The sequence below is a fragment of the Carassius auratus genome, unplaced genomic scaffold (assembly GCF_003368295.1).
Source record: "Carassius auratus strain Wakin unplaced genomic scaffold, ASM336829v1 scaf_tig00216545, whole genome shotgun sequence".
In the NCBI taxonomy this organism is placed as follows: Eukaryota; Metazoa; Chordata; class Actinopteri; order Cypriniformes; family Cyprinidae; genus Carassius; species Carassius auratus.
The window spans coordinates 1,082,181-1,108,356 of NW_020528624.1; the positions used below are offsets into that span (position 1 = coordinate 1,082,181).

The 26,176-nt window shown below is 38.5% G+C and overlaps 1 protein-coding gene across 1 annotated transcript; it reads right to left on the reverse strand.

Moving 5' to 3' along the window:
• Positions 1-673: 673 nt before the first annotated feature.
• Positions 674-10,469, reverse strand: LOC113098375 (olfactory receptor 4L1-like; the record flags this gene model as incomplete). The annotated part of the gene is made up of 4 exons (XM_026263412.1): positions 674-818; positions 1,796-1,958; positions 9,435-10,220; positions 10,424-10,469. Coding segments are annotated over 4 exons (1,140 nt in total), but the record flags the coding sequence as incomplete, so codon positions are not given.
• Between the last annotated feature and the right edge of the window lie 15,707 nt (positions 10,470-26,176).

The window sequence follows — 26,176 nt, forward strand, 5'->3', positions numbered from 1 at the left end:
ACAAATACTGTTTATTGCAGCTCAGTGACATAATGTAAATATCCTATATATATATATATATGTAATGTACCAGAACTCGAAGTGGGATCCATGTGCAGGCTTTATAATAAACTCATAGTCGTACAGGCAATGGTCAGTAACAGCAGTTTCAACAACGTAGGACGAGCAGAGACGTAAAGATGGGACAGGCAGAATGTCAGGGTCACCGGCAGAGAATCAATGTCTAATAAACAAGCAAGGGTCGGTAGGTAGGCAGCGGAGGTTCGTAAATGATAACAGACAAGATCAGAAACAGGAAAACAAAACCAGTAATAACGCTCAAAAATGACAGACACAGCAAATCAAGACTTAGCATTGAACTGATGTGATAGTCCAGTTTATAAACACCTGTCCTGATGGGTTGCAGCTGTGACGGTGATCAGAGTCCAAGGACAGGGCTTATAATGTAGTGTAGTCAGTGTAAATGAGTGGGTGGATGCATGTGTGTCAGTGTTCAGGTAAGGGTGCCCTCTGCTGGCCAGCAGAGAGAATCACGGGGTTCGTCTCCGTGAAAGAACCCCCCCATGCCAGCGACTCCTGGCGCGAGGAGGCAAGCGACGTCGGGGTCTACCACGTGGTCGAGGGGCCGGTCTTTCGGAAAGTAAACGATGAAATTCCTCGATGAGATTGGGATCTAGAATATCCTCAGAGTTCCTCTGGAACGTACCCCTCCCAGTCGACCAGGTACTGCAGTATTCTTCCCCGGCGTCAATGGTGATGGGTTGAGGGGCCTGTTCACGGGACCTCCCCTCTCCCTCGTCTCTGGGACCAGCAGCGGGCTTGAGCAAGGACACATGAAAAGTAGGAGAAATACGGTATGTGTTAGAAAGTGCTAAACGGAAGGATCCTGGGGTTATTTGTCTGGTGATTTGGAATGGACCCACGAACCTTGGACTCAGTTTGCGGCATGGAAGTCAGAGATGGAGATCCCATGTTGACAGCCACACCCACTGACCCGGCTGGTAGTTGGGACCTTGGCGCCTTCTGCCGTCCACTTGCTCTCTTTGCCTTCGAACAGCATGTTGAAGGTGAACATGAGCTAGATTCCAAACCTCCTCACTGTGAGTCATCCAATCGTTCATGGCAGGAACGTCCGTCGGTTCCCCTGACCATGGGAACATTTGCGGATGGAAACCCAGGACACATTTAAAAGGAGTCAGACCAGTTGAGGGTTTGAGAAGAGAGTTTTGAGCATATTCTGCCCACAATAAGTATCGGGCCCAATCGTCCTGATTCTGATTACAGTAGGTTCTGAAGAAGCGGTTCAATTCTTGGTTAAGTCTTTCTACTTGTCCGTTGGCTTGGGGATGATAACCAGAGGTGAGGCTGACATTGACGTTCAGGGCTTTGAAGAAAGCTAACCATAATTGAGAGGTGAATTGAGGTCCTCTGTCTGACACAATGTCTTCAGGTAAACCATATAACCAAAAGACCTAATTGCAAAGATGTTCTGCAGTCTGGAGAGCTGTGGGTAGTTTGGGTAGTGAAATGAGTCTGCAAGCCTTGGAAAATCGGTCGATGATGGTAAGTATGTTAGTGTAGCCTTTTGAATTGGGAAGATCCGTAATTAAGTCTATGGCAATGTGAGACCATGGTCGGTGTGGAATGGGGAGTGGTTGAAGGATACAGGAGGGTGGTTGTTTGGACGATTTGTTTATGTTACAGTTGTTGCATTGATGTACGTAATTGGTTGTGTCTTTTTGTAATGATTCCCACCAGAAGCGGTTCTCCAGTTGATGGATGGTTGCTGTGATACCTGGGTGTCCAGATGAAGGATTGGAAGTGAACTTGGCTGATGACTTGATCTCGGAGATGTTCAGGGACGAAGATTTTGTCGGCAGGACAGGTTGCTGGGGTTTTGTTTTGTTCTCTGTACTGCTGAAGCAGGGTCATAATGTCCCATTGAATGGGGGCAACGACTACATAAAAAGATAGAATGGGTTCTGGATTTTTTGGGATGTCTTCCTCCTTGAACTGACGTGAGAGGGCATCCGCCTTGGTGTTCTTGGAACCTGGTCGATAAGTCATAGAGAAGTCGAATCAGGTAAAGAACAAGGACCATCTAGCTTGGCGAGGGTTAAGGCGTTTGACGGTGCGTAGATATTCCAAGTTCTTATGGTCTGTCAGTACTGTAAACAGATGAGTGGAGCCCTCTAGCCAGTGCCTCCACTCCTTGAAGGCTGCCTTCATGGCAAGGAGTTCCCGGTCCCCGACACTGTATTTGCGCTCCGCTGAGTTGAGTTTTCTTGAGTAAAAGGCACAGGGATGAAGCTTAGCGGCTGGGTCTGGACGTTGGGACAGAATAGCTCCGATACCAGTGTTGGAAGTGTCAACCTCCACAACAAAAGGTAATGAGGGGTCAGGGTGGCAGAGGATGGGTGCGTTGCTGAATCGTTGTTTGAATTTTTGAAATGCTTCATGAGTGGGTTCGGACCATTGTAGCCGATGAGTTCCTTTTTTGACCATTGAAGTGAATGGAGCTACAACAGTACTGAAGTTTCTGATGAATCTTCTGTAGAAGTTAGTGAATCCTAGAAGGAAGATTAACTTTAATAGAACAATAAGGCCAACACGGCAAAAACAAAACTGAAACAAATGACAGGGAACAAGCCGAAACAACACATGCACTAGAGACACGGTTTTACAATTAACATTACAATATTCAAGGAAGGCAGAATGGTTTGTGAGACAAAACTATATACTAGTGAACAAATGGGGAACATCTGTTTCTGTGAGTATGTGAACAGTTGTGCAGAGTGAACCAGGTTGTGTAGAGTGCATGTGTGAGTGGGTGACACAGCTGCGCAGAGTGAAGGTAATGGGTCCGGGAGCAAGGGAGAAACACAGGTGGAGCAACTAAACAGTAACGAGGTGACAAGGTGGGCAGGGTCAGAAAAGGCCTGGAGAGAGCACATGGCACTATACAAACACAACACTCACAGAAGACAGTGACAGAAAGACAAAAGACTGTGACAGGTTGCAGCTGTGATGGTGATCAGAGTCCAAGGACGGGGCTTATAATGTAGTGTAGTCAGTGTAAATGAGTGGGTGTATTCAGGTGAGGGTGCTGGCTAGCAGAGGGAATCACGGGGTTCATCTCTGTGACAATGTATATATATATATATATATATATATATATATATATATATATATATATATATATATATATATATATATATATATATCAACAGGAACTCAGAGGGTGAAGCTGCAATATGACAAAATCAAAATTAATATTGTTTATATATTCACTATTGATGTTAATAATTATATTCATATTATATTCTGCCTACAGAGAAAATGAGTTAGGAACGGATTTTGAAATTGTTTATTGACTTCACAATACTTATTGAATGAAAAACAAAACTAATTATAGCAGCTAATAATAGCCGACCTTCTACGGACAACTTGGGAACTGGATCGCCATTGGCTAGAAAAATTTTCAGTTTACTCGCTAGACTGATATATATATATATATAGACAAGGTCAGAGTGAAGATTTAGTCGCATATGTGAGTGATATACTTACAATGTAGAGGGTGATAGAAGTGCATGAAGTCACTCTGTGAATTATGCACTTCCACAACATTACAGTTCAGTCAGGACCACTCTGTTCGAGTCAGAATATTGTAGAGGTCCTGAACTTTATATTTGGTGGCAGGCTTCGCTCTGAAGGGTTCAGATTCTGAGCTATCCACAGGCAAACCTCACTGAGGTTTGAACCCCCAGAGCCAAAGCGATTGTCAGATATGTTAATATGCACAGTTACATATACCAATTACAGTACCACCATATTGTGGATAATATTAAACAATCTGAGCAACATGAGCTGGATTCTCTAAAAACATTCTCAAAATGTTTATTAATAACATTTATTAGAACATTATCCCCTAACATTCCAATTAAGATTTAAGCAGGAAACTTTCCATTGGACATTGGATGTTGAATCGAATGTTGATCAGAAGTCAAATTTTGGTTGAAAGTAAAAACCCAACCTTTGCCAACTCCAAAAACAGTATTTTCTTAATTAACTTAATTTATTATAAACCAGGTTGACTTCATTTCTGTCATACATTTACTAAATTCTTATTGAGATTAACAGAGGTTTAGATGTTGATGTCCATTTAAAGGTGTCATAGAATGAAAATAAAATCACTTTCATTAGGAGTTTGAAAACAGTTTTGTGGCCGCAGTGTGTGAAAACAATCAGCCTACAATGGTAAAAATCCACTCATTGTTTTACAATATAAAAAAATAATAAAAGTCTCTCCACACAAGCAGTTCCAAATTTCTCACTGTTATGTCATCATAGTTGTTAAAGTCCCAATCATTTGTGTTATCCTATTATCACATACACAGCCGAGTGAGAAGCTGCAGTCCGCCATTACTGCTCTCTTGCTGTATCTAGATGAGAGCAGTTGATCAGATCATTAAATGTTGAAATGATAGTTTCTATTCTATGATAGTGCCAAGAAAATAAAAACTAACATTGAAAAGTTTGATCATACTGCCTAACTACTGATCACCAAAATGGTAACGTCAATCTAGTGTGATGGGATGCTTTATTAGTACAGTATGTTAGAGGATAATGTTCTAACAGTGTTATCAATACACATTTTTAGAATACTTTTAGAGAATGTTATTCTACCTGTTAGCAGAACATTCTGGGAACTAAAATAAAACTTGCCACTGGAACATTCTCAGAACATGAAAAATTTCAAGGTGGGTTGGGGTATTGTCAAGAGGAAAATGAGAAACGGCACCAAAAAATGCAGATGAGCAGAAGGCCACTGTCAAAGAAACCTGGGCTTCCATACCACCTCAGCAGTGCCACAAACTGATCAACTCCGTGCCACGTTGAATTGAGGCAGAGACTGCTAGAGATTCATGTCTTACAATGAATGTGTCTGCTGTTAATAATTCAGGAAATAGTCAAGTCACCTTTATTTATATTTAAACAAAATACATTGCGTCAAAGCAACATTCATTAGGAAAACAGTGTGTCAACAATGCAAAATGACAGTTAAAGGCAGTTCATCATTGAATTCAGTGATGTCATCTCTGTTCAGTTTACATAGTATCTGCGCAATCATTTGCAATCAAGCCAGAGGCAACAATGGCAAGGAACCAAAACTCCATCGATGACAGAATGGAGTAAAAAACCTTGGGAGAAACCAGGCTCAGTTGGGGGGCCAGTTCTCCTCTGACCAGACGAAACCAGTAGTTCAATTCCAGGCTGCAGCAAAGTCAGATTGTGCAGAAGAATCATCTGTTTCCTGTGGTCTTGTCCCGGTGGTCATCTGAAACAAGGTCTTTACAGGGGATCTGTATCTGGGGCTCTAGTTGTCCTGGTCTCCACTGTCTTTCAGGGCTGTAGAGGTCCTCTCTAGGTGCTGATCCACCATATGGTCTGGATACATATTGTATACAGTATTGTTCAAAATAATAGCAGTACAATGTGACTAACCAGAATAATCAAGGTTTTTCGTATGTTTTTTTATTGCTATGTGGCAAACAAGTTACCAGTAGGTTCAGTAGATTCTCAGAAAACAAATGAGACCCAGCATTCATGATATGCACGCTCTTAAGGCTGTGCAATTGGGCAATTAGTTGAATTAGTTGAAAGGGGTGTGTTCAAAAAAATAGCAGTGTGGCATTCAATCACTGAGGTCATCAATTTTGTGAAGAAACAGGTGTGAATCAGGTGGCCCCTATTTAAGGATGAAGCCAACACTTGTTGAACATGCATTTGAAAGCTGAGGAAAATGGGTCGTTCAAGACATTGTTCAGAAGAACAGCGTACTTTTATTAAAAAGTTGATTAGAGAGGGGAAAACCTATAAAGAGGTGCTAAAAATGATAGGCTGTTCAGCTAAAATGATCTCCAATGCATTAAAATGGAGAGCAAAACCAGAGAGACGTGGAAGAAAACGGAAGACAACCATCAAAATGGATAGAAGAATAACCAGAATGGCAAAGGCTCAGCCAATGATCACCTCCAGGATGATCAAAGACAGTCTGGAGTTACCTGTAAGTACTGTGACAGTTAGAAGACGTCTGTGTGAAGCTAATCTATTTTCAAGAATCCCCCGCAAAGTCCCTCTGTTAAAAAAAAGGCATGTGCAGAAGAGGTTACAATTTGCCAAAGAACACATCAACTGGCCTAAAGAGAAATGGAGGAACATTTTGTGGACTGATGAGAGTAAAATTGTTCTTTTTGGGTCCAAGGGCCACAGGCAGTTTGTGAGACGACCCCCAAACTCTGAATTCAAGCCACAGTACACAGTGAAGACAGTGAAGCATGGAGGTGCAAGCATCATGATATGGGCATGTTTCTCCTACTATGGTGTTGGGCCTATTTATCGCATACCAGGGATCATGGATCAGTTTGCATATGTTAAAATACTTGAAGAGGTCATGTTGCCCTATGCTGAAGAGGACATGCCCTTGAAATGGTTGTTTCAACAAGACAATGACCCAAAACACACTAGTAAACGGGCAAAGTCTTGGTTCCAAACCAACAAAATTAATGTTATGGAGTGGCCAGCCCAATCTCCAGACCTTAATCCAATTGAGAACTTGTGGGGTGATATCAAAAATGCTGTTTCTGAAGCAAAACCAAGAAATGTGAATGAATTGTGGAATTTTGTTAAAGAATCATGGAGTGGAATAACAGCTGAGAGGTGCCACAAGCTGAGAGGTGCCCATGGTTGACTCCATGCCACACAGATGTCAAGCAGTTTTAAAAAACTGTGGCCATGCAACTAAATATTAGTTTAGTGATTCACAGGATTGCTAAATCCCAGAAAAAAAAAATGTTTGTACAAAATAGTTTTGAGTTTGTACAGTCAAAGGTAGACACTGCTATTTTTTTGAACACACCCCTTTCAACTAATTGCCCAATTGCACAGCTTTAAGAGCGTGCATATCATGAATGCTGGGTCTTGTTTGTTTTCTGACAATCTACTGAACCTACTGGTAACTTGTTTGCCACGTAGCAATAAAAAATATACTAAAAACCTTGATTATTCTGGTAAGTCACATTGTACTGCTATTATTTTTAACAATACTGTACATGTAAGGCAATTTTTATTGTATTTTATTTGTAACATTAAATTTTTTTTTTTTTTTTTTTTTTTTTTTTACTTAAAATTAGATTTCTTTAATTTGGTAGATTTTGTTGGCAGTCTTTTGACTTTTAATTTATTTATTTTTTCATTTACAGTTAAAGTGTTTGATCCTACTTATTCAGAAAATATCTTTATATAACATTGTTTTACTGTAAAAAAAAAAAAGGGCTGCCGTGGTCTGCAATTGTGTCATCAACTTTCCAAAAGGTTTGATGCTCAACCTGACACTACTGTATATTCTCCATTTCTGAACCCAACTGATGAGTTATTTTCAGCATGGCATTGAAAGGTATATGAACTCCCACCCCACCAATGCATACCCATTCTCCTTGCCAGGGCTGTATAATCTACTCCAAACGCCACTTCCCCTCTGTTCTGGCAGAGAAAACATTGCTTGTGATGTTACAGTTGATGTGGTCAGACCCATATAGAAGATATGATGCACATTATTATTATTATTATTATTAATCCAAAAGTTAAACACAACAAAAATAGTTTTGAGTATGAACGGATGTTCACTGTCTTATTTGTTTACAGGAAAAATATATGATTAATACTGAATATGTATAACTACATACTGTACATACAGTATTTGTGCACAAACATGCATGTGTGAGTGCTATGACAAAACTCCAGTGTGCACTCCATTACAAATGGAGCCAAGCAAAAGACATAAATACTTTTGTCATATATGTTTAATTTTTAGTGTTTTTAGCTAATCATTTGATGTTTGTGTGTTGAGTTAATATGCAAAAACACAATTTTTATAAGAGTTAAATTATTATTATTTTTATTATTAATATTATTATTATTTTTTTTTTTTTGAAGAGTTAGCTTTTGCAAGAGATGCTTAATGTTTTGCATCTTGTGTGCATGTTATGTATATTCTATAGGTGTGGGTTAGTATTCCCTATACAAATGCTCTATCTTGTGGACAAGATTATGTTACTGCATTTACTAAAACAAGGCTATTGTAGCTTAGCTCTGCATATCTATATCTGCGTTTTTATATAGAAATCATCTGTCAGAGCAAAAAAAGAAAAATAAATAAATAAATAATAATAATTCTAATCTCAGTTATACCAATGATTAAACTTTAAACAGGTAACATTAGGGGCAATGAAAAAATATTTATTTATTACATTCTATTAGTCAAAAGTAAGAGCTGATGTAGACTTCAACATTTTAAAGCTTAATGTAAAGATCTTAAACGAAGAGAAAGAGGCAGAACACATTTGCTAATAAAATAAATAAATAAATAAAGTTTTGCACTCTTTCAAAGTCTCTGTTTCACAATGATTGATAAAAAGAACAACCGAACCCAAAGATAACACTAGATGGTGACAAATCACCACTAATCAGAACATATGTTTGCTAAATATTATTGAGATGGGTTAGATTTATATACATGAGAGCAGAACAAATTAGAAATGATTGTGCATCTATACATCGCTGTATTTTATAATTACTCTACTCAATATAAATTACACTGTCATTTGTGCATTACTTATCATGCAATAATACAAAATATGCCTTTTTTTTTCTCTTCTAAAATATAGTAGAATAAAAGTGTCACAAAACGAATTGAACAGGTAAAACTATGGCTGTATCATTTTTGCCACAAAGTAAATTATTTTACTTTATTATTATTATTATAATTTTAGGTTGCTATAAGTACATTTTTCAATCTGCACATGTAAATAAAGATTTATATGCTAAATCAACTAAATAAGCTTGCAGTGGGGTCAAAAATCTGAGACCATAACAAAATGTTTTAAACACATTATGATTTTATTCCCTGTCAGCCTGGAAAAAAGTATATCCAGCATGTGAACTAAATTGCAAAAAGGTCAGATGTTCCTGCTTATATTGAAGTAAAAGAATATTCTCAAATCATGCTGGACAACAAATCATCAGGTTTTGTGTCAATGTAAGCTTGAGTCCTGCTATCACTTAACCAAATGGACACATACTAATTAAAGAATTCTGAAAAAAATATATAAATTATAAAAAAAGTTATATAATATACACACACAGTATATTAACACATATTGCACTGCGGGCTATGTACACAATATGAAAGTAGACAAAAGATTGTACAAGAGTATTTGCTTTTAATCATGCCTTTGTTTGTCAGTAGTTTTACATAAAGCTGTATATAGAACAAGTTTTTTACAGAGAAATCGCAAATATTTTAGGTACTCTAAGTTTTGAAGTATAATAACAGTTTGTTGAGGCACACAATCTATTGGTAATTTTAGCAGTACATTTTCTTATCTCTTTGGTTCTAACACCATATATTACTGGATGCAAAAGTGGTGGCAACAGTGTTATTTGGACTGATATAAAGACATTCATCTCGTTAGGCATAAACACAGTTAGTCTGTTATATATAACAGAAAAAATTGTAGCAATGGAATAGTTTATGAATATTATCAAATGAGGAATGCATGTTCCAAGTGCCTTGCTTTGACTATTTTTTGACACCTTTAAACTAACAGAAAGTATTTTCGCATAAGACACTAAAATCAGAAATGTAGGGAGGACAGATAAACAAACTATTATAAGTAAACCATACACATTGCTTAAAAGGCTGATGCTACTTGTTCCACATGATATGTTAATGACAGAAAGGTTATCACAAAATAGTTTATTAAGAGAATGTCTGCATAAAGGAATCCTTGACGTCAAATATATTTGACCAGCTATTGAGAAAACAGGAATTAAGTTGCTTAACATTAGCCAAATTTTTATTTTACTAGGATTCATGATATTATGGTACTGTAATGGCTTACAAATGGATATATACCTATCATAGGCCATTATTGATAAAGTAGAGTAAGTGCAAGCAGCATAAATACTAAGCAAATAGACTTGGAGAAGACACCCCTCATATGAACTAGTGTGCAAACCAGTTAGGAGATTTGAAAGCACCTTTGGCCAAACTGCACTGCTTCCAAGCAGTCCACAGCATATAAGGTTAAACAAAAATATATACATTGGTTTATGGAGACTTGATTCTAAGTAGATGACAATCATTATAAATATGTTTGCTAAGGTTGCAATTGAGTAAACTAAAACAATAAAAATAGTCAATACATATTTCCGTGGGCCCAGCGACTCGTAGGTTGAAAATACCAGATCAAAACCAAGAGACTTGTTCATTCTTCAGGCTGGAAAAGCAAATAATAAAACATGACAACAGTATATTATTGAATTACTTATTATCATAAAGTAATATAATTGACAAACAAACAAAAAATATGTGAATAAAATAAAATATATGATATATAATACAAAGTATTATTGTTAATTTAATTGGCTTTTGTACGAACTTTAAATATATATTTTCAAGCATTATATTACATGCAGGACTTGCAAAATATAACACTCAGCAAAAACATCCACCAATAGTACCTTATTGTCAATGCAGCTCAGCTTCCATGTGCACTGCAAAACATTGTGATCAGGCTGTTTTATAAAGCCCGTCTGCTGCTTGGCTGGAGATGAGATCAACAGATTTTATTGTGATTTCTTTAGGGAACAAATTTCCATCTCATATCTTGTCCATTGAGCTCTGGCGATTGACATCACACAATCAAACTCCACCATTTTGTCAGGGTATCAGGAAAGCACTAGAGTGGCTGTAGCACTGGTGTCGACAGTGGTCAGTAAGCAACTGTTTTGACCTTACAAACCTTACTATTTCAGCATGGTGGATGGCTGGATGCCAGAACGTCAGGATGCCAGAACATGAAGGGGAAAGCAAAGAGGAAATCATTTTATCATATTGCTAAGGATAGATGGTTAAAATGTTTGACTTTAATAAAACATTGTATTTTATAATTTTCTTTTATCTCAGTATTCCTATAAGTGTTGTAAAGTATAAGGTTTTTTTGTTTTTTTTTGTTTTTGTTTTATAGTAACCTTAAAATGACATTTAAAGAGTTTTAAATCTGTTTATATATGCTATATAGGCTAACTTATAAAGTACACATTATCCAGTTTCCAGTTTCTACAATTTCCAAAAATATTGATTATTTCAAGGGGCTTATGACACAACATTTGGATATTTGCATATCTAGGAAAATATTGGGATTAAACAGGTTAACATTTCATGACATGTAATTATCAAATTAAAATACAATTTATGAAAACTTTTAAATGTGCATTAATTAACTTCAAATCAATTTTCCCTCCACACTGTAAAACCCGACAAGTTAACTTAACTCAAACCGTTAGAGTAAACAGATTGCCTTGATTTAAACCCTGTAAGTTCTAAAACTTTGCATTCAAGTAATTAAGTGATTAACTAAGTGCTGATTGAGAATTAGTGATGAACAGCTGCTGTTAGCAAACAGAATCACTGAAGAAAAGAGAAACACAAGAACTACTACAACTGACTTCAGACACAGCCTTAGATGAAATCAACTGAAATAAAATACATGAAATCTCTCAAGATCTGATTAAACAACCCCACAAACAGCATCACCAGCTCCACTTATTAATAACCAGACTGACTTTATTTCTGTCAGACGTCTACAGAAGATCTTATTGAGAATGAACTAAGGTTTAGATGTTGATTTATTGTTTCATTTGAAGTAACCATGTTAGAGATCAGTGTCTGCTTTAGTTGGGCTCTTGACCCTTGATTTCAGTCTTAGTCTTTTCTCTGGCTGTTATAACCGTGTGTTTCTAAAACACATTTGTTGTAACTCATAAGCCCAGAAGAAATGCCATCAGGTGTTAACCTGTACCTAGGTGTAGGTTGTTATACTTTATATTGGTGATGATAATCATCAATTATGGAACTGTACAGAGTCTAATCTCTGATGAAATATGTGTTGTGTAATTTGATTGATTATAGTAAAAGTGATTCTAAGAGCAAGTGCTCCTGTAATAATCAGTTAATACTAAGACTTTTCAAACAGTGTGGTCTTCTATGGTGTCAACTTGTCACACACAGACATCAATAATCCGAATATGAACCTCAACAATGGTGACCATAAAATAAAAAAAAAAAAAAAAAAATGCTGCAGAGCATGCTGGGAGCCATGGATGAATTTTGTATTACAAAAGTACCCAGCATGCATTGCAGCATGTTTTTTTCATCACCATTGTTGAGGTTCATATTCTGATAATTGATGTCTGTGTTTGACCAGTTACTGGCGTAGAAGAAAAATGTATGTGTACAAAATGTTTATGAAGTTATTTTTATATTAACTGATTATTACAGAATTGCCGGCTCTTAGTGTCATTTTTATTAGGTCCACTTCTACTAATTACACATTTGTTTCATCAGAGATTATATAGATCAATATCTGTGAATAACAATGAATAACTATCATCACCTATATAAAGTATAACAACCTACACCTAGGTACAGGTGTAACACCTGATGGCATTTCTTCTGGGCTTTTGAGTTACAACAAATGTGTTTTAGAAACACATGGTTATAACAGCCAGAGAAATGACTAAGACAGAAGTCAAGGGTCAAGAGCCCAACTAAAGCAAACACTGATCTCTAACATGGTTACTTCAAATGAAACAATAAATCAACATCTAAACCTTAGTTCATTCTCAATAAGATCTTCTGTAGACGTCTGACAGAAATAAAGTCAGTCTGGTTATTAATAAGTGGAGCTGCTGATGCTGTTTGTGGGGTTGTTTAATCAGATCTTGAGAGATTTCATGTATTTTATTTCAGTTGATTTCATCTAAGGCTGTGTCTGAAGTCAGTTGTAGTAGTTCTTGTGTTTCTCTTTTCTTCAGCGATTCTGTTTGTTAACAGCAGCTGTTCATCACTAATTCTCAATCAGCACTTAGTTAATCGCTTAATTACTTAATTGCAATGCATATCTTCTTTCAGTGAACTCAACTGAATTAAGTTCAGAGTACTCATAACTGTTAGTTTTTTCTACTTGAATGGTTTAAGGCAATCGGTTTCCTCAAACGGTTTGAGTTAACATAACTTGTCAGGTTTGAGTGAGGCTGTGTCTGAAGTCAGCTGTTGTTCCTTTCTCTCTTTTCTTCAGTAATTCTGTTTGTTAACAGCAGGTGTTCATCACTAAAGCTCAATTAATCACTTAATCACTTAATTGCAATGTATATCTTCTTTCAGTGAACTCAACTGAATTAAGTTCAGATTACTCATAACTGTTAGTTTTTTCAACTTAAATGTTTTAAGGCAATCGGTTTCCTCAAACCGTTTGAGTTAACATAACTTAAGGATATCTGTTTACTCAAACCGTTTGAGTAAAGTTTACTTGTCGGGTATTACAGTCAAGGCAATCGGTTTACTCAAACGGTTTGAGTTAAGTTAACTTGTCGGGTTTTACAGTGCAGGGTTTCACATGTCTGATTTTGTGGTGGAAATTTCCCCCAAATTGTGCAAAATTTGCAATGTTATTTATTTATTTTTATAATTATGATAGCACATTTTCCATATTGTATTATGTTAGAACAGTCATACATGACAAAGAACAAACACAATGTATAAAGCTGATTCGCTTTCAGTTGGTCACTCTCAACTTCACGTCGCTGGCCGATGAATCGGGATCTCGCTTAGACCAATCCACTTTGAGTGTAAACTAAATGAGCCAATGCACAATGCTCAAACTTAAACAACACTTAAACAACACTCAAACTATTTTTGACGCTGTGAGAGACTGAGAACCCCCCCACCCCCAAGTCAGATTCCCAGTGAAATGCTCTCAGACGCAAATGCAATGAGTTTTCTTCCTTCTTTTCTGAGAGGATCATCAATATCAAGAAGGCAATTAGCACATCCTCAAGCAATGCAGAGGTCAGACAGACTTGGCCGCAATATCAAAAAGATACTATGTCTATTTTTTGAAGCAATTGATAGCAAAATTTTGAAAGAAATAGTGCAGCACCTAAAATTGTCAACCTGCTGCCAATTAAATCTTTGTAATTTATATAGTACTAGACACAATTTTGAAATACATAAGCTTACACTTATTGGCTGAATAACTGGCGTGATTATAGAGTAACCACCTGTCCCTTTACGTTGTACTGTACAGCAATTTTACCCTTTGTCCCGCCTCATGCAAATTGAGCATCTGTCCCGCTTTTTTTATTAGACTTTGCCTAAAACACGGATACGTCCATAGGCGTACTATTAACTTATATCCAATAGTGCAGAGGAGAGCAATAAAAGCGTTAGCTGATAGGCTGAGCCGTACGTCAATCAAACTGTTGACTGGTGCACGAACGCCTCCTCAATCTCAAATTCGAAAGTGTGCACACTGTTCGGTCAGGTTCAGCAGTCATGGCAATTGTGGCCACGAAAAAGAGAAGATGCACTTTTAATAGCGAATGGACAAAAGCAGTTTTTCTGTGGGACATGGTTGAGAATACGATGTGAGCGACATGGTGCATGTGAGTACCACAGAAAAAAAACACATCATCAAGAAACATGCAAATCAGTGCAATCATTTTTCAATAAACCATTTGACCCACAGGCTGACAAAGTTTCAGCAGCAGAAGTGACGAGCATTTATCATGCCGTACATCACACACATTCATATCGCTCTACTGACTACAGTAACAAGTACAAATCACAAGGGTACAAATTTGTACCCTATGCCAAGGGTAAGAAAGCTGTACCTTTGAGGGTACAGCCCCAGTGACAAGCTATTGTACCTCTAAACGTACAATTATGTACTTTATTTTCTGAGAGTGTACCCTCAAGGGTACAGCTTTTGTACCCTTGGCATAGGGTACATAAAACATCAACATCTGATCCTCTGTAATTCTTAATAACACCATGTGTTTTAGCATTAATGCACAATCATCATTTAATTAGTCACTTAATTATCTCATTAACTTTATGACTTGGAAGGAATGACTTGGTTCCTCCTCTGGTGAAATCGGCTGCTGAGTTCATGGATGGAACAAAAATATGGCAGGACTTTTACTCTTTGGCCCCTGGACTTCCCACCTCTGGTTCTTACAGGGCTTTCAACCAAGGAGTTCCTTCAGAAAAAATATCAGAAGCAGACATAGAAGTAACCGACGTCAAGATGTACTGCATTCTGAGTCTATTCCATTGTTTTGGCAAATCAAGTATCCCTTTAACATAGACACCATGTGGATCCTTTGTGGAAAAATGTTTAATCCTTTGTCCTATGAGCGTCATTTTCATGCATGCAGTGTCAAGGCTGATAAAAAAAGGATTATACGGTAACCCGGAGATTAAAGGGATTTTCAGGCAAATTGCACTCACTCAGTAGATGATTGTTTCTATGTTGCAGTTAGACATTGTTTTTAAAATGAAAAGGATTTAGTAAATTCTGATTTTAATTCAGCCTTGAGGGTACAGCCCCAGTGACATGCTATTGTACCCCTAAAGGTACAATTATTTACTTTATTTTCTGAGAGTGTAGTCTTATCGCCAAATGACTACTGCCCCTATCATCTAAAAAACATTGCAATAATTAGATGTTTTTTTTCTGGTCAAGACTTGGAGAAACTTGTTTATGCTTTTATCACCAGCAGGGTGGACTATTGTAATGGTCTTCTCACCGGCCTTCCCAAAAAGACCATTAGACAGCTGCAGCTGCCAGGATTCTGAATAGAACCAGAAAATCTGAGCACATCACACCAGAATGGAATTGAACTGCATTCATTCAGAATGGAGAAAAAACCTTGGGAGAAACCAGGCTCAGTTGGGGGGCCAGTTGTCCTCTGAAAACTCACTCAATTCCAGGCTGCAGGAAAGTCAGATTGTGCAGAAGAATCATCTGTTTCCTGTGGTCTTGTCCTGGTGGTCGTCTGAGACAAGGGCTTTACAGGGGTTCCGTACAATGAAAAAAATAATAAGTAAATTTACTTAATTTTTATTTGGCAAGTTTTTGCACAAGCATTTTTCAAGTAAATTTAACACATTTGGAAATTAAGTTAATCTACTTAACTAAGTTAAGTAAAAAAAAAAAAAAAAAATTAATAAGTACATTTTAATTAAATAATAATCAGTTAATGCATTTAGCAGACACTTATCCAAAGCATCTTAGAGTGTATTCAGGCTAACAATTTTCACCTATCATGTGTTTCCGGGGAATCGAACCCTCAACTTTACACTTGCTAATGCAATGTTCTACTACTGAGCTACAGAAACACTTCAAGATTTTGTGAAAAATAAGTGCAAATTTCACTTACTTACTTTTTTATTTTGGAAAAGTTTTTACACTAACAAAAACCTGAGAATCTAGAAATTTCTAAATGTAAAATATTTTTTTTCAAAACAGTTTTATCAAATGAGGGTAAATAAGTCTCTCACCTCTGTCCCTTTAAACCAGTTTACAGCAAAGACAGCATGAAGGACTGGATGCACATGATAAATATTCTGCAATTAAGAAAACAGACAAAAGAAATAGCACTGTAAAACCCGATAAGTAACTTAACTCAAACCGTTTGAGTAAATAGATTGCCTTGATTTAAACCATGTAAGTTTTAAAACTTTGCATTTAAGTAATTAATTGATTAACTAAGGCCTAACCTGATTTTACCAAGTGAGACATGTTCCTGGGACAACATCGTTGTTGACCCTGGAACAACATTGTGATTAACCAATCAGATTTGAAGAACCAGTTTATAGATTTTGTGAAGTTTATGCTTAAAATCAGTGTTTGGTGCTTGTACATCAGTGTCATTCATCTATCATTTCCTCTGATTTTAGGGATTACTCATGGTTAAGGTTAGGTTTAGGTGTAGGGATATGGTTAAGAATATATTTTTGGAGTAAAATGTTGTTCCAGGGTCAACAAAATATGTTGACCTAGGAACACATCGGACTTGGCAAAATCAGGACGTGCTTAACTAAGTGCTGATTGAGCATTAGTGATGAACAGCTGCTGTTAACAAACAGAATCACTGAAGAAAAGAGAAACACAAGAACTACTCCAACTGACTTCAGACACAGCCTTAGATGAAATCAACTGAAATAAAATACATGAAATCTCTCAAGATCTGATTAAACAACCCCACAAACAGCATCACCAGCTCCACTTATTAATAACCAGACTGACTTTATTTCTGTCAGACGTCTACAGAAGATCTTATTGAGAATGAACTAAGGTTTAGATGTTGATTTGTTTCATTTGAAGTAACCATGTTAGAGATCAGTGTTTGCTTTAGTTGGGCTCTTGACCCTTGACTTGTGTCTTAGTGTTTTCTCTGGCTGTTATAACCGTGTGTTTCTAAAACATATTTGTTGTAACTCAAAAGCCCAGAAGAAATGCCATCAGGTGTTACACCTGTATCTAAGTGTAGATTGTTATACTTTATATTGGTGATGATAATCATCAATTATTTATCTGTATGGAGTCTAATGAAGCAGGTGTTGTGTAATTAGTAAAAGTGATTCTAGTAAAAGTGACACTGAGAGCCAGTGATTTTGTGATAATCAGTTAATATAAAAATGACTTTCTAAACATTTTTATACACATACATTTTTCTTCTATGCCAGTTGGTCAAACACAGACATTAATAATCAGAATATGAACCTCTACAATGGTGACGAAAAAAACATGCTGCAATGCATTCTGGGTACTATTGTAGTACAGAACTCATCCATGGTTCCCAGCATGCTCTGCAGCATTTTTTTATGGTCACCATTGTTGAGGTTCATATTCTGATTATTGATCTCTTTGTGTGACTGTTAGACACCGTAGAAGACCAAACTGATTTAAAAGTCATTCATATTAACTGATTATCACCGAACCACTTCCTCTTAGAATCACTTTCACTATAATCAACCAAATTACACAACACATATTTCATCAGAGATTAGACTCTACAGTTCAATAATTGATGATTATCATCACTGATATAAAGTATAAAAACCTACACCTAGGTACAGGTGTAATACCTGATGGCATTTCTTCTGGGCTTTTGAGTTACAACAAATATGTTTTAGAAACACACGGTTATAACAACCAGAGAAAAGACTAAGACAGGAATCAAGGAGCAAGAGCCCAACTAAAGCAAACACTGATCTCTAACATGGTTACTTCAAATGAAACAATAAATCAACATCTAAACCTTAGTTCATTCTCAATAAGATCTTCTGTAGACGTCTGACAGAAATAAAGTCAGTCTGGTTATTAATAAGTGGAGCTGGTGATGCTGTTTGTGGGTTGTTTAATCAGATCTTGAGAGATTTCATGTATTTTATTTCAGTTGATTTCATCTAAGGCTGTGTCTGAAGTCAGTTGTAGTAGTTCTTGTGTTTCTCTTTTCTTCAGTGATTCTGTTTGTTAACAGCAGCTGTTCATCACTAATTCTCAATCAGCACTTAGTTAATCACTTAATTACTTGAATGCAAAGTTTTAAAACTTACATGGTTTAAATCAAGGCAATCTATTTACTCAAACGGTTTTAGTAAAGTTTTCTCATCGGGTTTTACAGTGCAATTTCTTTCGTCTGTTTTCTTAATTGCAGAATATTTATCATGTGCATCCAGTCCTTCGTGCTGTCTTTGCTGTAAACTGGTTTAAAGAGACAGAAGTGAGAGACTTATTTACCCTCATTTGATAAAACTGTTTTGAAAAAAATTATTTTACATTTAGAAATTTCTAGAATATCTGTTTCTGTTTTTTTTGTTAGTGTAAAAACTTTTCCAAAATAAAAAAGTAAGTGAAATTTGCACTTATTTTTCACAAAATCTTGAAGTGTTTCTGTAGCTCAGTGGTAGACCATTGCATTAGCAAGTGTAAGGTTGGGGGTTCGATTCCCCGGGAACACATGATAGGTGAAAATTGTTAGCCTGAATGCACTCTAAGACGCTTTGGATAAAAGTGTCTGCTAAATGCATTAACTGATTATTATTTAATTAAAATGTACTTATTAATTTTTTTTACTTAACTTAGTTAAGTAGATTTACTTAATTTCCAAATGTGTTAAATTTACTTGAAAAATGCTTGTGCAAAAACTTGCCAAATAAAAATTAATTAAATTTACTTATTACTTTTTTCAGTGCTGGGGCTCTAGTTGTCCTCGATCTGGTGGCTACGGTGATCTCGGAATAAGAGAGAAACAGATAAATATTAGCGTAGCTCCCATTCTTCTAATGATGTAGCAAATACATCAGGTTTTATGGGAAGTGTTCCCGGTTCACCTAATTAATGCAGCCTAAAACTCCATTAACGCATTTGGATATTAGAAGCATATTAGGGTTATGTGTAAGCCAGGTTAAAGAGATGGGTCTTTAATCTAGATTTAAACTACAAGACTGTGTCTGCCTCCCAAACAATGTTAGGTAGGTTATTCCAGAGTTTAGGCGCCAAATAGGAAAAGGATCTGCCACTGTTACGACCCTTATTTAGCTCTTAATCTAGGGATTGAGAAGGGGAACATTAAACCAGTTCGGGCACCTGTCAACCATATCACTGAATGAAATGAGAAAACAGAGAGATACGAGAATCACAAAGTTAATTTAATAAATGTAAATTTTTTGCATCAAGAAAACCAATATTTAAACGCAGATAATTTTTAGGAACTGAGGAGAACAGAGGGGAAACCTGGATTATGCCAAATAAAACAATCAAAAAGGAAACTAACTAAACCATTTCCGTCTACTCCTAAACTAAAAACAAAAGATCAAAGAAAAAGTATTTAACATCCCTGACGTCGTAACTAAACTGCTCTTACTAATCAAACTAAAATACAGAGAGTGGCACAAATCCCTAAACTAGTATGCATAGACAAAATTCCATCTATATGTGTGTAAATGTATGTCACGTGACATGCTTACCTAAACCCCTTTCCTCCTTCCAACTTAACCCAGCTTTGAAAAATTGTTTAAAACTTTCAAAGCTCACAGATAAGGCGTTCAATCAAAACAGGCAATATTCACATGACAAACTCACTTAACAAAACTAAGTCAAACATGGCACAGCACAAGCAAAATCAAAGCAAAAAGTCTCTCTCTTGCACTGGCAGTAGCATCTCCCTTAAGTAGCGCTTCCCCAGGTGTCAAGCATTGGGATGATGAGGATCACGCCTTCACAGTAGAGCCCTGCACGGGCCTCAAATCTAGGCCCGAGCCTGGCCCTGGCCTGAGACGCTCAGGCCCTAGCCCGACCCGTGTCCGACAGCTCATGAGAATTATCAGCCCGAGTCCGACATAAGCCCGTGTTTTTATTTATTTATTTTATTACACAGCGGGAGCCTGCCCTATTTACAACAATTAAAAAGGTGGCAGTTTTGTGTTATGTTGTGTTTCATTTCTTTATCAAGTTAATTTAGAAAAATGTTTGGAGCATTAAAAAAAAAAAAAGACGATTAACGTTAAACAGCCGAGCCGACAGCGAGTAGCCTAAAACATATTTAATCAATTAAGCCTCTCAAATTAATGCTAATACTTTACTTGGCTACAATAAAATCCATATATAAAACACTTCAAGCATATCACACAGACAGTTAGTTTAATAAATGTTTATTTATTAAACCACAGTGAGTAAAATAAAATAAAAAAATTTAAATACTGAGGCAGGCTCGCAACAGCGCTCGCAAACGAAATGAGAAATAGCCTACAATCTAAACAAAAATATTATTTAAAAACAAACTTGCAGGTTATCTTACCTCAAAAATGCACCACAGAACATGTACATTCTTTTTTCCATTAGTTTCCAAAAGTTAAACGAAAGTCCAGTCAAATGAAAAGTTAGAACAGTCTCTTAAAGAGCATCGTGGAGAAAAAGAATAGCCTCCAGAGAGGAAGGTTTTGACCCAGTCCTCCTCTCTTCTATCACTCTTCCCGCTGCGCTGAAGACACGTTCGCTGCTGCTGCTGACGGGACACTAAACACAGAGCGAGCCAGTCTTGACAGTTGCGGTAGCAAGGTCTCGTGCTGTTTACATTTACATTACTTTAGAGGCCTATAATAGCTACTACTACAATAAGTAGATATAAGTGAAGTGTAATCGTGGGTAAAAGCGCGTGTGCGTGCGTGCGTGAGACTATCATGTCAGTATGTCAGTTTATTTATAACGGGTTGAATTATCAGATTATGAAAGTTATGAGGTTATGAAATGTCTTTCTATGTTTGTTTTTCTATCGTCGACGTCAACTTCATATTTTTTTATGTAATGTCTAAAAATATAAATCGAATGATAACCCAAAAAAGGCCCGAGGCCCGGCCCGCATGCTATAACGTGAAAAATGGCCCGAAGCCCGGCCCTAGGGGTATAAATAAGTCGGGGCCCATCGGGCTCAGGCTGAAATGCAGGGCTCTACTTCACAGGGCACACCCAATCAACTAGTCACAGATGATTGATAGGCCAAGCAAATCATTCATGAACCACAGACAGAGAGAGGGAGAGGTTGAAAATGTCTGCAAATGCGCATGCTCTGAGCACTCGGCCTGGGATGGCATCAGGACCCGCCGCCTTGCAGTTATTCACCCGCTAGAAGGATGGGATTACATCTGCGACAGAGACAGAGAGTACACTCACCTCTTCTGCAGCACCCTGTGTTGTGAGCCTCAAAACCAGCATAACATTTATTAAGCTCATCTGGTAGAGACATGGCAATGTCCACAGCAGCTGGTTTATTCCCTTTAACCTGTTAGCCTGCATCCCGATGCAGGCGTCCTTAACACCACTCAACTCCCACGTGTCAATGTTTACAAATAGATTGAAGGGTACATAACATACACAGTTTCACCTAATCTCATGTTAATATTGAGTACCTATAGAGTAGTACTGCATCCTTCATATATCCAAAAAGTCTTTAGTTTTATCACATTTATAAAAGAAAAATACCATTTTCCTATTCTTTCCAGAAAAAGCAGAGCTCCTGGAGGCGTGCCATGAGCGGAGCTATAATACTGACGTTTCGTGTTATTTCCATTAACATATATTCACTTCTGTGCTAATTTACAACAAAATACAGAAATCTGATGCAATTGTTCTTACATGAATGGGGTCTTTTATCACAGGGAAGGGCTCCATGTTTTAATAGCAAACTATGTGCAAATCCAGCGTCAACTGCATCCACTGTTCATGTAACACTGGGTTCTTGGGGAAGGTGAACAAGGTAAACCTTTCCTCACATCCAAAAATTCACTTATTTGGAGGCATTTTCGAACAAATCCTATGCAGCGCTGCCAACGATTTTGAAGCGTGTTGATGTGCGCAGTCTCACTCTCCTCTGGTCAATGTGTGTGTAGGCATGCTTTTCCAGGAGAAATGCTCATATAAGGACATTTGTTCTCATCTACGTCATCAGATCCACAATGGAAAAAAATAAAAACGGCCAAAACTTGAACCAACCCGTAAGTAAGATTTTCGGCACAGAAATTATCAGTCATTCTTCTAAATTAATTTTTCAAACTTTAACCATGTTTAGCATGAGAATCCATCTCTTTAACACTGTGAACAACTCTGAATACACACAACATTGTACCCCCCTTTAAATGAAACGGAAACAAATGTAATCTTGATATCTATAAACTATATAAAACTATGTATCATTATAAAGATCTAAGCCAAAAGCATCGCCGACAGATCACTGTTTTTCAATGGATAGCTTATAAAGAAGGTATTTGCTACATTTGTGTAAGCGGTACACATCAAAACATGAAGAATAAAAATAACTCATGCTCAGAAACTGCATCTTGGTAGTAAAAAATGGCATGGTTTTGCAGCGTACAGTTTCACAAACAGAATGAGATGATCCACCAAAAAAAATAGAAAAATAGTTTATTGGAATTCTGGTGCTCTCTCGTGATGGCTAGTGATGCACACTGTGACCTGCCTGTCATCTGTCATCTAATGGAGGCGGAACCTTTTTCTTTTTTTTGTTTTATTTTTCAACCGTTTTTATATATGTGTGAGTGTGTTTTATGTTGAATGTGCCTGTATCTGCATGATTACCATCTGTTTGAGTGCAAATCAGCTCGCTATTACTATGTACTCAGCTATAGATGAACGCCATCTATATGAATCGAGAGTGATTTATTGACTTTATGGCACATTTGTGTTATTACCATCTCTATAACTGGCCATCATTATGTATTTTCATTGTAATTCATTGTAAATGCTGCATTTCTAGCAATCCCAGGATGTTCTGTAATGGCATACAAATTTATTTGTTTTTCTTTCTCTAATTATTCTTCTTATTGTATTTTTCTATTGCTCAAATAAATCTGCTTATATGATGTCTAAGTTTCTGTCTAGTGTTTTATAATTGAAAAAAAAAATGCAGTGGTATGTTTAATGAATAAAATGGTTGCCAAAAATATGTAGAATCCTTCAGTACAGTTGGTAAATATTTTTTATATTTGGGGGGGTGGGGGGTCTAGACATAGTCTCAGAAAAATATTTGCAGGAATCAAATTTTTCTTGGTATCTTCTTCAGATTTGAAATAGAAACTCATGAGACGTGTGTCTTTCAATCCATTACTTTTCTAGATTGCTCCAGGACTGATTTCATGTATTTTTATCTCAAATAAAATAACAAATTCAGTGTGGTAAAAAAAGAAACAAAAATCAAGCACTTCAGTGTCTATAAATTTTAATATTTTTGAGCATTTTCAAATCTGGTTGATAAAAAGTAAAACCCAAAGGGTCTTCTTTCCAAAGATACCTAAATTATATGTGTAACACACTGAAGTAAGTAACTGTTAAAATTTTAAGTTAGGTAGGGCACTTTCAACTCGATGGGGGGTGCTGCCTAACAGGTTAAACAAAACAGTCTTCGTAGAATAGCGTCCGATTGGTCTGACCAGCATTGAATTGTCCTGAGGGCAGAGTCAGAGAGGCTTTATTATCATTTTAGCTCCATATGGCTTGTACACAGTGAAACAAAACTGTTTCTCCAGGACCATGGTGATTCACAAGAGACAACATTAACTACAAAACTCACATTGGACTGAGCGAAAGATTACGAAGAAAATTATCTTAAATAATCTAACATGATACTAAAACTTGAAAGAAAAGAGTAAAAAAAAAGTACAAAAGTAAAAAGTTGAACATAAAACAAAGTACAGACTACATAAACTGTGTATGTGCATGCCTGAATGAAATGGCCTGGGGCAATTACTATATATATATATATATATATATATATATATATATATATATATATATATATATATTGTGGCGGGGTGAGGAACTACACGACAACCGATGGACAGAGAAAGTCCCCGAAGGGTGGATTTATTAAGTAAAATAGTGCTCTTGGTGAAGGCGGTGCTCTCCTGTGGCGCTTCAAGTCCCTCGTGCTCGCTGTGTCCTGAGTGGTGGATCCCGTGCTGTGCTCTCCTTAGTGGGGCTGACGGTCACACGCTGCTCTCTGTAACAGAGGAGGAAAGGGTTAGCGTCCTTGTTGGGAGACATTCCTCACCACTCTGTCTTCCTCCTCTGCTTAAGAAGGCTCCTCTTGATGAGCTGCAGGTGCGGCCGCTCAGCCCGTGATGAGCTCGTGCCGGTGATTCCCGTGTGTTGCCAGGGCGACGCTGACGAGCGCTCGGGACGCATGTCACACTCCCCCCCCTAAGCGTCGACCTGCGCCTGCGGTACAATGGGGAGATATGGGGAGGGTGGGGAGTGGAGCCTGACAGACCTGCGAAAGCTGCCCCTATCCTGGAGAGACCGTCCGCGTTGGCGTTGGCCGTCCCCGCCCGATGTTGTATGGTTAAGTGGAAGTCCTGGAGCGCAAGGAACCAGCGGGTTACCCTGGGGTTGGTGTCCTTTGCGCGGGCCATCCACTGCAGTGGCGCATGGTCTGTCAGCAGGGTGAACCGGCGTCCGAGGAGGTAGTAGCGGAGCTCCAGGACTGCCCACTTGACGGCCAGCGCTTCCTTCTCCACGGCGGCATACCGTTGTTCGGTCGGGGTCAGCTTCCGGCTAATAAAGATCACCGGGTGTTCCTCGCCGTCCTGGACCTGGGAGAGAACGGCTCCCAACCCGGTGTCCGAGGCGTCGGTTTGCACCAGGAAGGGGCAGTTGAAGTCGGGGGCTCGCAGGACTGGCTCCGTGGTGAGGGCTGACTTCACCTGCTGGAACGCCTCTTCCGCTTCTAGACTCCAGGCTATCTTCTCCGGTTGCCCCTTCCTGGTCAGATCTGTCAGGGGAGAGGCTAAGGAGGAGAAGTTAGGGATAAAACACCGGTAGTATCCTGCCAACCCCAAAAAGGCTCATACCTGGGTCTTGGTAGAGGGCCGCGGTGCCGAGAGGATAGCTGTCACCTTCTTTTCCTGGGGGCGGATGAGGCCACATCCCACGCAGAAGCCCAGGTACTTGGCTTCGGAGAGAGCCAGGTGACATTTCCGGGGGTTGGCGGTGAGCCCCGCCCGGCGGAGGTCCAGCAGCACCCTCCGGAGCCGCTCTAAATGTTCCCCCCAGGTCTCTGAATGGATGACCACGTCGTCGATGTAGGCCGCGGCGTAAGCCATATGGGGCCTCAGCAGGACATCCATGAGCCTCTGGAATGTGGCGGGGGCCCCGTGCAGGCCGAAGGGAAGGACCCGGTACTGCCAGTGGCCACTGGGGGTCGAGAAGGCTGTCTTCGGCTTGGCATCCTTAGACAGGGGGACTTGCCAATACCCCTTGGTGAGGTCGAGAGTTGATATGAACCGGGCCCTTCCTAGTCGATCCAGGAGCTCATCGACGCGGGGCATGGGATAGCCATCGAATTCAGAGACCTCATTTAGGTGGCGGAAGTCGTTACAGAACCTTAGGGTGCCGTCGGGCTTCGGGACCATGACGATGGGGCTGGACCATGGACTCCGCGAGGGCTCAATTACCCCTAGCTTCAACATCTCCTGTACCTCTGTCTCGATTGCGTGTCGCCGAGCCTCCGGGACACGATAGGGCCGCTGCCGGACGATGACTCCTGGTGGTGTTTGGATTTCGTGCTGGATGACGGTCGTCCGCCCTGGCAGAGGGGAGAACACATCCGAGAACTGACCGACCAGGTGCTGCAGTTCCGTCTTCTGGGCTGCGGAGAGGTGGGGGTCCATGTCCACAACCACGGGAGAGGT